Here is a 12,220-nt window from a genome sequence, read left to right as displayed (position 1 = left end):
TCTGTTATGAGTATATAAATGAGAAGATGAAGCAAGAAAATACTTGGTAAAATGTAAAGTACCAAACAAGTCTAAAATGCTTTGTTTGAATAATGTCATAATTTATTATCCTTAATTATCTTTTTCTTTATTCTTTAATAGATTACTCTGAAGAACTGTAACACACCTTTATTAAGAGCTTACTATGGTTCCTTGGAAGATAAGAGGTCTTTGTCATTCAACTGTTAATAAAACAGCAGATTATTTCTTTCTTCCTGATCATAACTGATTTTAAGAACTCTAATTATATTCTATAGAACAATTAATTGAGCTTTGGTTAACAGAAATTTTAAACTGTTCATTAAAAATTTATTTATATATTATATTTTATAAATACCAATAAATAGGGTAACAGCACATTGAGGGTTTGTGTTAATGGACAATTATAATAGCATTAAAAGTTGAAATCATACAAAATTTTAATATTTCTTTTTCTTTTTAACTATTCTCCATGGAAAGACTTGCAAATATAAAAATACATTATTCTTTTGTGTTAAATCATGAAGGACTTAATGTAACCAAAGAATAGTCTATATGAATACTGAATAAGATCTAATTACAGTTTAATTTTAGTATTGCTTTTAGCAGTGGCACCTTGGTTCTTGAACAAAATGGCTTGTGATACTTAAAAGCTGTTATTTTATTGATTCAAGATTCACACCTTATGTGAGGTCACAAAATGAGGTTAATAAAACCGAATTATTACGGATAAATACAGAACAGAATACTGTAAAATAAAAGGTTAGGAAAATAGGTGTTACCAGACTTCTGGTCTGCATGATCACTGCACTTAGACACTGATGATTGAAAGGTTCCTGTTATACTGTCTCATAATATGCTTAATCTCCCTTGCACCAACTGAGGGCAAGGACCATATGTTAATCCTTCTTTGAATCCCTGCACCTAACACAGTGATTGCTACATGGTATAAGTAAATGTTTATTGAGTCAATGAGCGTGAAGCCAGAATTTTTATAAAGTGCTTCAAGGATATATTTTATATTCACAGACACAGTTGATATGTGTAATTTGGGAGATCTGTTTATCATCAGTTGTAGGATTGTTTTTGGTGGTCTCATGTTATTTTAGGAGAGTAGTTATGACTGATGAAATAGTTTACAATTGATGTAGTCACAGTCCTAATTTATGTAATTTTATATATATTGTTTATTTATTTGCAAAATAATTTTCAGCAATAATTTTAAGAAAATATGTTATTTGCTATCGTTAACTGTTGTTCAAATTATCAATTAACATAACTGTTTGACTTATTGCCTATAATGTTCTTTTTTAGGTTTGTAATCATACTTGACAAGATTAAAACAGTAATTAATGATGATGCAAGATACATGAAAGGATGCCTGAACATGAGGACTCAGAAGTGCTATGCAGTGAGGTCTAACATAAATGAATTTCTTGACATAGCCAGAAGAACATATACAGAGATTGTAGATGACATAGCAGGTAATGTAATTACTTGAACATATTTATTCTGTTTTTTAGAAATTAAACAAAATTTTTTAGGACATGTTGTGCTTTTTTTGCTGATTATATTAACGATGCATATTTTAAATTTATTTTTTGTTACCAAAACAAATAACAGATAATGTTAACAGATATTATCATTTAAGGAGCCTTAAAAAAAAAAAGATCTCACAGTGTTATAATGTGTCCCTTCTTTTCTACAAACTTAAATTTAGAGTTCCTTCAAATTTAAATATAGGGTTACATGAAGGCTAGGAGAGTAGTTTACCTTCATACAATGTTGAGTATAAATTGCATGAAAAATACTGGCTATCAGTGCTAAAGGGTTTCATTGGAGGAAGAGATATCATTTTTGTCTAGAAGAGGTAGCATTTCAGCTAGTACAGTAATTCATTTTGTGAATTTACTAATCTCCTAGTTAATATAGACACTGTCCTAGGTACTGGGAATACATAGTGAACAGAACAAAGTCCCTGTCCTCATGGAGCTATAATAGTAGTAGAGACAGATAATAAACATACACACATATGTATGTGTGTGTATATATATATAGGGATATATATATATCCATATTGATATATAAAGTACATCAATCATATATAGTACATAATTTCACATGGATTTAAGATATATGAAGAAAAAAATAGTAGGTCAGAGGGGTCAGAATGTGACTGGGTGTGGAGGCATAGAGGATGGGAATATTTTTAGTAGAATAGCCTAAAAAGGAATTCTGCCCTCTGGCAGTGGTACATACTGAAGCACAATGGCCTGAGGAAACCTTAAGGAAATTTGTTAGGATGGTATAGGGCATTTCCTTACAGAGCTACTAAGAGATAAGGTCAGAAATGTAGACTGGGGATCAGAATTTAGTTTTCGAAGGCCAGATTGGAGATGTTTCCCAAGGAGAATGAAGAGGCACTGAGATGTTTTTGCTCTATGGAGTGAAATTGATCAAGAAGATATGTTGAATGAATTTGAGTGGCGCAATGGAAAGAGGAACTATTTTAAGCTATTACAAGTTAACAAAGCATTATTTAGGGTGTATATGAGAAGAGAGAGATGCAGAGGTTGAAGGAAGAATTGATAAGAATTAATCATTGAACTCAAAATGGATTAAAGACCTAAATGTAAGGCCAGACACTATAAAACTCTTACAGGAAAACATAGGCAGAACACTCTTTGACATAAATCACAGCAAGATCTTTTTTGACTCACCTCTTAGAGTAATGAAAATAAAAACAAAACCAAATGGGACCTAATGAAACTTAAAAGCCTTTGCATAGCAAAGGAAACAAAAAACAAGATGAAAAGACAACCCTCAGAATGTGAGAAAATATTTGCAAATGAAGCAATTGACAAAGGTTTAATCTCCAAAATATACAAGCAGCTCATGCCACTCAATATCAAAGAAACGAACAACCCAAACAAAAAATGGGCAGAAGACCTAAACAGACATTTCTCCAGGAAAACATACAGATGGCCAAGAGACACATGAAAAGATGCTCAGCGTCACTAATTATTAGAGAACTGTGAATCAAAACTACAATGAGGGGCTTCCCTGGTGGCGCAGTGGTTGAGAGTCCACCTGCCGATGCAGGGGACACGGGTTCGTGCCCTGGTCTGGGAAGATCCCACGTGCCGCGGAGCGGCTGGGCCCATGAGCCATGGCCGCTGAGCCTGCGCGTCCGGAGCCTGTGCTCTGCAACGGGAGAGGCCACAACAGTGAGAGGCCCGCGTACTGCAAAAAAAAAAAAAAAAAAAACTACAATGAGATCACCTCACACAGGTCAGAATGGCCATCACCAAAAAATCTATAAAAAATAAATGCTGGAGAGGGTGTGGAGAAAAGGGAACCCTCTTGCACTGTTGGTGGGAATGTAAATTGATATAGCCACTATGGAAAACAGTATGGCTGTTGCTTAAAAAATGAAAAATAGAGCTACTGTATGACCCAGCAATCCCACTATAGGGCATATACCCAGAGAAAACAATAATTCAAAAAGACACATGCACCCCAATGTTCACTGCAGCACTATTTACAATAGCAAGGACGTGGAAGCAGCCGAAATGTCCATCAACAGAGGAATGGGTGAAGAAGGTGTGGTCCATATATACAACAGAATATTACTCAGCCATAAAAAGGAACAAAATTGGGTCATTTGTAGAGATGTGGTTGGACCTAGAGTGGAGTAAGTCAGAAAGAGAAACAAATACTGTATATTAATGCATATACATAGAATCTAGAAAATGGTATAGATGATTTTATTTGCAAAGCAGAAATAGAGACACTGATGTAGAGAACAAACGTAGGGATACCAAGAGGGAGAGTGGGGGTGGTGGGATGATTAGTAGATTGGGATTGACACTATACACTATTGATACTATATGTAAAATAGATAATTAATGAGAACATACTGTGTAGCACAGGGAACTCTACTTAATGCACTGTGGTGACCTAAATGGGAAGGAAATCCAAAAAAGGGGATATATGTGTATGTATAGCTGATTCATTTTGCTGTACAGTAGAAACTTACACAACATTGTAAAGCAACTGTACTACAATAAAAATTAACTTAAAAAAATATTGGGAGGGAGAATGGGCTACAGTGAGAGCTGGCTGTCTCTCTGTTTTCCAATCTGCCAAGCAGCCAGGCCTGGCTGGTTGAAATGTGGCTCATTCCTCCTCATCCCATCAGAGCTTCTTTACCAACAGCAGCTGCCTTCCACTTACTCACGCCCAGTCATCTAGGGCTTGTCTCTCTTTGGAATTCCATTCATTTAGACTTGTGTCTGGATCTCTTTCAGTATCTTTTATGACAGAAGATTTCTAAATTTATTGTTTTCTCATGGTTACAGTGGCACTGATGGTTTTTTGTGACTTTTTAATATCCTAGCTGAAAGTGGAACCTTCTATAATTTCTTTGATTTTCTGGTTTTGTTTTTATTGGCCTTTTTTTAAAAAAAAAAAACTAGTTTTTTACTTTTTTAACTTTTTTAAACTTTTTTACTTTTTAGTAAGCTATTTATTTTTATTCTAGGACCAGGTCCTTCTCAGTTAATTTGGAAGTAAGCACCATCTAAATGATCAGAAGGAGAACCTGGCTAAGGCTCTAAGTTTTTCTCATTCACTTTTTCGTTTATTCAGTCATTTATTAAATTGGCAGACATTGGTAGAACACCAACCAGCCCTGAACAGAGCAGTGGGCTCGACACCACGGTGGGGCAAACACAGATGAATGACACAGTTGTGACCACAAGTTAGTGGCTTAAGTTGAGTTTTAATTGGACTCACAAGTGTCTTCTCTTAGGAGACACAGAGATATCCAGGAGTAGACAATGGGTCTCTTGTATTAAATGTCATTAAAAAAATCTTTCCTGCCTTCAAAGTTGAAAAAAATAAAAAATAATACAAATGAATCTATATACAAAATGCGAACAGATTCACATAGAACACAAACTCATGGTTACCACAGGAGAGAGGGAGGGAGGGACAAATTAAGAGTATGGAATTAACAGATACAAACTAGTATACATAAAATAGATAAGTGATAAGGATTTACTATATAACATGGAATTATATTCAATATCTTGTAATAACCTATAATGTGCAAAAAAATCCCACTGGATCACTATGTTGCACACATGAAACAAATGCAATGTTGTAAAACAACTATACTTCAAAAAAAAAAAGAAAAAGGTAACAAAGCCTTCCTACTTATATATAAAATAACAAGAAAAAGTTATATGATTTTTTTAAACATGAAGAGTAATTTTTCTCATTAAATTTCTTTGTTTTTCTTGTTTCTGGTCACTAGGAATGATATCGCAGCTTGCAGAAAAATATAGTCTTCCTTTAAGGACAAGTTTTAGCTCTGCTCGAGGATTTTTCATTCAGATGACTACAGACTGTACAGCCCTACCCAATGATCAGCTTCCTTCAGAGTTTATTAAGGTTCATTCTAGAGTTTTGGTTAGGAAATTATTGTTTCTGATTTTACAGAATTGCATTTACATATTTTCAGGCACTTCTTGAGTATTACATGACAAATTTCTGAATGTTTTGTGTATTGCTTCTCTTACTACTACTCACCCACCTAATAGCTTTACTAATCGAAAAGCAATTGAGAAGATTTTTTAGAAAAATACCAAACACAGTGTTTCCCACAGTTCTGGGAGCTTGATATGGCTAAAAAAAGGAAAATGAAGAAAGAAAGTCCAAAAGGAAGTTTTGATCAAAGACGTTTGGAAAGTACTGTACTACCTCTTCTCAATGCACATCTGCCTATTAAAGGTTTAATAAAAGTCCTAGAGTAGAGAAATTTGCTTGATGTTTTAAAATCTCGTATTGCCAAACCTTTGGGCCAGGGTGATATTTTTTTCTATAAACATGTTAACTCCTCCACAATATACCAGTTTGGGAAAGTCTAACCCACTTTGTTTTCTCTGCCCCCAGGGAGTACCTTTTGACAAAAACAAACCATTCAACTTTTGGGTCTTTAAAATACCTATTGTATTACCAAGTAATGAGGGATGGATGAAGTAAAGAATGGGCTGAGAGTTAGTAATGGGGTTAGAGATTGAGTGAGGTTTGGATATGGGCCAAAGGCTAAGACAGGGAGGGATCAGAGAGGGAGTGAGGATTACTATCTACCATGCATATTATTACTTGGTAATAAGATGTAGTGTTTTAACATTTCTACATGGCTACTTTAAGGCCTGTAAAAATAGTCATGTCAGATGGACCAGGTTAAAAAATTCTGCTTTAACTTTAGAAGTGATCTTCCTTTTCTCTTTCACAAACATCATTTGGGATTTTTTGTGAGATTATTACCTGAAAAATTAAAGTGATTAACTGAAGTACCTATACTTCTATTGTTTTAAATCTGTATGTTTTATTTCATAAGAGTATATATGTATCTTGACATTTATTTTTTAATCTCCTAGCAGATTTCTAAAGTGAAAAATTCTTACAGCTTTACATCAGCAGATTTAATTAAAATGAATGAAAGATGCCAAGAGTCTTTGAGAGAAATCTATCACATGACTTACATGTAAGAGCACTTGAAATTTTTGAATACTGAATTAAACTCGTTTAATTTGAGGTACTATAAGTTTCATTAATTGACTTTTTGTCTGGTTGTGGAAAATTGTAGTTACAAATGTTAGCAAGGAAAGACCATTTTCTGGAAAACCATTTAAAACTTTAAAGTCTGTCACTGTGATTGGGATCACTGAGCCTCACAGAACATTCAGGGCAAATCTTAATTACAAAACCAAACCAAACAAACACATTATACTGTGTTATAGAAAAAGTTTGATACACAACCAAATTTCTACATTTCAGCAGTACTTCATTCATTCTTTTCATAAAGTTTTAAGAAATGTCATAATGACATGAGCTTGAAATACCTGTAGTACCACTGATACTTTTGTAGTATATATTCCACCATGATGTAGAACTTGGCACATCTGGGCTTATCTTGGGCCCAGATAAGTTTCATTAGGTTTATTCTTTTTCTTTAGTATGTAAGCCCTCAAATTCTCATGCCTTAGTACTTACATAACAATATCACAATAATGCCAGTCTTTTGCTGTTCATGAAACGGTAGCAATGTGTCTAGAAATAAGAACTAGGACATTGGTAAGCTGAGATGATAAAGATAAATGTTGGGCTTTCAAAACAATTTCAGAGCATAGACCAAAAAGATTATAAGATATAGTAAGCTGGGGAACATATTTCTCCACGTAAGGGAAAAACTTTTATATTATGTCACAATATGATAACTGCCACATAAAAGCTTAAATAATTATGTTAGAATATGTGTGTGTGTGTGAGTGTGTGTGTGTGTGTGTGTGTGTGTGTGTGAGAGAGAGAGAGAGAGAGAGAGAGAAGAGAGAGAGAGGAAGAGAGAGAATGGGTGAGAGAAAATACATAATAGCTTTTGTGTTGAATTTAACATTGCAAAAACAAAATTATTAGCAGATGGGATCTGTTGAAGTATAGTGAGGGCTTGCTTTGACCTATATAAAATATTTCTATTAATAAAAATTTATTTTATTAATATTTAATAAAAGGAGTTATTTTAAAAACTTGGTGTTAACACACTAGAAGATGGATTCTTTGCTACTAAGTAACTGTGACCTTGAGTATAAGCTTCAATTTCCTCATCTCTAAAATGAGGCAATAGAACAATAGACTTTACCTGTAGTGTACAACTCAAATGTGAATGTTATTTTACCTCAGACAATGAATTTAATATTGTTTTACAATTGCATTGTATGTGTCTCTGTAAAAGGCACTACTTGTCTTACCAAACATGTACTTTCAGGATAGTGTGCAAACTGCTTAGTGAGATTTATGAACATATTCATTGCTTACATAAACTGTCTGACACTGTGTCAATGCTGGATATGCTACTGTCATTTGCTCATGCCTGCACTCTTTCTGACTATGGTAAGTTACTTTCTTTGGGATAAATACGTTGCGTACTGAAATTTGTATTCCGTTCAAGCAATTTTATGTAACAATTACGAATGGTTTACATTTTTTCTTTTCACCTGAAATACAATGTCTTGCTTATGGTCCTAGACTAAGACTCAAAATACAGAAAGTGAAATTATCCTTAAATTTTCTTTTAAAAGTCAGAAAATTATTTACTGAGAAATTGAGAAATCACAAAGAAAAAAAAACAGCAAGAAACTTTAAAGTTTCCCCAAATAAGAAAGACTGTATGATGAGAAAAGGTATTTTACAAAGATTTTTTTCATTTTTGATATTTCTGTATTTCTTATGGAAATGTTAAATTTTTCAATTGGTATTATATAGGCCAAAACTTTTCAATCTTTTATGTCTCTTTTGGGGTTAAAACCTTACATTAGAGATCAGCTATTTTAATAGTAGTTTTCTTAACTATTAAGATATTTGATGTTGCTCCATTTTGAGAGGGACCATTCTAAAACTCAGAACTTATAAATAGTGAATTTTTGATGTTAAGAATGATTTAAAAATAGTAAAAAAAATTTCTAATCAGCCTCACTTTTATAATGAATACTTTCAAGTTTATCCATGTGTTTCATCTAGAAGCATGTAGCATTTTAATTTTTACTTGTCCTCCCACCCTCTTCACCTCAGAAATTATCTATACAGACCTGATCATTGTTTCTTGATATAAATTAACAAATCTTTTGTGTCTGTTTTCTCTACCCTCTGAGATTTCTTTTTACACAAGATTTTTATAACTTTGGACATAAAATTGTTTTTATTTGGTTTTACTCTATTTTTAGACCTCATTCAGAAAGCTAAGTATATCAAATTTGAAGTAATGCTTAAGACAAGGATTAAGTAAACGTGCAATTTTAGAGTACTTGTAAATTAATTATTTTAAAAGTGTTATCAATGGCTGATTGATTCATTTTAATTTATGCAAATCTGAAAAAGTTATGAACTCTTTTGGAGCCCAGCACAATGACACGGAGCTAAGTCTTAGATTTTTCTGGAAATGAATAAAAGTTGTGATGTGATTAGACTATGTCAATTATAATTTAGAAGGATTGGAGATAAAATGATACCTTAATGATATTGTTCCAAATTGACCCAGGTAAAATCACTGAAGTATAAACAGTATGTACATACCACAAAATCTTTAAGTATAAATATATTAATCTTTCAAAAACATTTTTCTCTTTAGTTCGGCCAGAGTTTACTGATACTTTAGCAATCAAACATGGATGGCACCCCATACTTGAAAAAATATCTGTGGAAAAACCTGTTGCCAACAATACCTATATTACAGAAGGGAGTAATTTTTTTATCATAACTGGACCAAATATGAGTGGGAAATCCACATATTTGAAACAGATTGCTCTTTGTCAGATTATGGCCCAGATTGGTAAGTTGTGGATTTACTTTATAATTACCAATTCTGCTCCCTATTTAAAACATTTTGTGCCCACTGTTTTATTTTTATTTTTTTAACATCTTTATTGGAGTATAATTGCTTTACAATGTTTTGTTAGTTTCTGCTGTATAAAAAGTGAATCAGCTGTTTGCTTACATATATCTCCATATCCACTCCCTCTTGCATCTCCCTTGCACCCTCCCTGTCCACCCTTCTGGGTGGTCACAAAGCACCAAGCTGATCTTCCTGTGCTATGCAGCTGCTTCCCACTAGCTATCTGTTTTACATTTGTTAGTGTGTATATGTCAGTGCTACTCTCTCACTTTGTCCCAGCTTACCCTTCCCCCTCCCCGTGTCCTCAAGTCCATTCTCTACGTCTGCACCTTTATTCCTGTCCTGCCCCTAGGTTCATCAGAACCATTTTTTTTTTTTTTTAGATTCCATATATATGTGTTAGCATACAGTATTTGTTTTTCTCTTTCTGAATTACTTCACTCTGCATGACAGACTCTAGGTTCATCCACCTCACTACAAATAACTCAATTTTGTTTCTTTTTATGGCTCAATAATATTCCATTGTATATATGTGTCACATCTTCTTTATCCACTCATCTGTGAATGGACACTTAGGTTGCTTCCATGTCCTGGCTATTGTAAATAGTGCTGCAATGAACATTGTGGTACATGACTCTTTTTGAATTATGGTTTTCTCAGGGTATGTGCCCAGTAGTGGGATTGCTGGGTCATTTGGTAGTTCTATTTTTAGTTTTTTAAGGAACCTCCATACTGTTCTCCATTGTGGCTGTATCAATTTACATGCCCACAAACAGTGTAGGAGGGTTCCCTTTTCTCCACACCCTCTCCAACATTTATTGTTTGTACATTTTTTGATGATGGCCATTATGACCAGAGTGAGGTAATACCTCATTGTAGTTTTGATTTGCATTTCTCTAATGATTAGTGATGTTGAGCATCCTTTCATGTGTTTGTTGGCAATCTGTATAACTTCTTTGGAGAAATGTCTATTTAGGTCTTCTGCCCATTTTCGATTGGGTTGTTTGTTTTTTTGATATTGAGCTGCATGAGTTCCTTGTATATTCTGGAGGTTAATCCTTTGTCAGTTGCTTTGTTTGCAAATATTTTATTTGATCCATTTGAAGTTTATTTTTGTGTATGGTGTTAGGGAGTATTCTAATTTCATTCTTTTACATGTAGCTGTCCAGTTTTCCCAGGTCCACTTATTGAAGAGGCTGTCTTTTCTACATTGTATATTCTTGCCTCCTTTGTCAAAGATAAGGTGACTATATGTGCGTGGGTTTATCTCTGGGCTTTCTGTCCTGTTCCATTGATCTATATTTCTGTTTTTGTGCCAGTACCATACTGTCTTGATTACTATAGCTTTGTAGTATGTCTGAAGTCAGGGAGCCTGATTCCTCCAGTTCCATTTTTCTTTCTCAAGATTGCTTTGGCTATTTGAGGTCTTTTGTGTTTCCATACAAATTGTCAAATTTTTTGTTCTAGTTCTGTGAAAAATGCCACTGGTAATTTGATGGGGATTACTTTGAATCTGTAGCTACTTTGGGTAATATAGTCACTTTCACAATATTGATTCTTCCAATCCAAGAACATGGTATATCTTTCCATCTGTTTGTATCATCTTTGATTTCTTTCATCGGTGTCTTGTAGTTTTCTGCATGCAGGTCTTTTGCCTCCTTAGGTATGTTTATTCATAGGTATTTTATGTTTTTGTTGTTATGGTAAATGGGAGTGTTTCCTTAATTTCTCATTCTGTTTTTTTGTTGTTAGTGTATAGGAATGCAAGAGATTTCTGTGCATTAATTTTATATCCTGCTACTTTACCAAATTCATTGATTAGCTCTAGTAGTTTCCTGGTGGCATCTTTAGGATTTTCTATGTATAGTATCATGTCACCTGTAAACAGTGACAGTTTTACTTCTTCTTATCCTACTTGAATTCATTTCATTTTGTTGTTTTCTCTGACAGCAGTGGCTAAAACCTCCAAAAGTATGTTGAGTAATAGTGGTGAGAGTGGGCAACCTTGTCTTGTTCCTGATCTTAGAGGAAATGCTTTCAGTTTTTCACCATTGAGAATGATGTTGGCTGTAGGTTTGTCATATATGGCTTTTATCATGTTGAGGTAGGTTCCCTCTATGCCCACTTTCTGGAGAGTTTTTATCGTAAATGGGTGCTGAGTGTTGTCAAAAGCTTTTCCTGCATCTATTGAGATTATCATATGGTTTTTAATACTTCAGTTTCTTAATATGGTATATCACATTGATTGATTTGCATATATTGAATATATATTGCATATATCCCTTGCATTCCAGGGATAAACCCCACTTGATCATGGTGTATGATCCTTTTAATGTGCTGTTGGATTCTGTTTGCTAGCATTTTGTTGAGGATTTTTGCATCTATGTTCCTCAGTGATATTGGCCTGTAGTTTTCTCTCTTTGTGACATCTTTTTCTGGTTTTGGTATCAGGGTGATGGTGGCCTCGTAGAATGAGTTAGGGAGTGTTCCTCCCTCTGCTATATTTTGGAAGAGTTTGAGAGGGATACGTGTTAGCTCTTCTCTAAATGTTTGATAGAATTTGCCTGTGAAGCCATCTGGTCCTGGACTTTTGTTTGTTGGAAGATTTTTAATCACAATTTCAATTCCAGTGCTTGTGATTGGCTTGTTCATGTTTTCTATTTCTTCCTGGTTCAGTCTTGAAAGTTTGTGCATTTCTAAGAATTTGTCCATTTCTTCCAGGTTGTCCCATTTATTGATATATAG

General features: G+C 34.0%; 1 protein-coding gene across 4 annotated transcripts in view; it reads left to right on the top strand.

Annotated features, from left to right (window-relative positions):
* The window catches only part of MSH4 (mutS homolog 4), a 97,920-nt gene that overhangs the window by 54,174 nt on the left and 31,526 nt on the right, over positions 1–12,220 (top strand). For 3 of the 4 annotated variants that reach the window (XM_049707126.1, XM_049707128.1, XM_049707115.1), the window contains 6 exons: positions 142–206; positions 1,333–1,502; positions 5,339–5,475; positions 6,468–6,574; positions 7,853–7,977; positions 9,212–9,412. In XM_049707126.1, coding sequence (XP_049563083.1) covers positions 142–206; positions 1,333–1,502; positions 5,339–5,475; positions 6,468–6,574; positions 7,853–7,977; positions 9,212–9,412 — 805 coding nt within the window. The remainder of the gene's footprint in view (positions 1–141; positions 207–1,332; positions 1,503–5,338; positions 5,476–6,467; positions 6,575–7,852; positions 7,978–9,211; positions 9,413–12,220) is intronic. The other variant, XM_049707117.1, reaches the window with a different exon arrangement.

This window comes from Orcinus orca, chromosome 1 (genome assembly GCF_937001465.1).
Source record: "Orcinus orca chromosome 1, mOrcOrc1.1, whole genome shotgun sequence".
NCBI classification, from domain to species: Eukaryota; Metazoa; Chordata; class Mammalia; order Artiodactyla; family Delphinidae; genus Orcinus; species Orcinus orca.
This window is presented reverse-complemented; position numbering and strand designations above follow the sequence as displayed.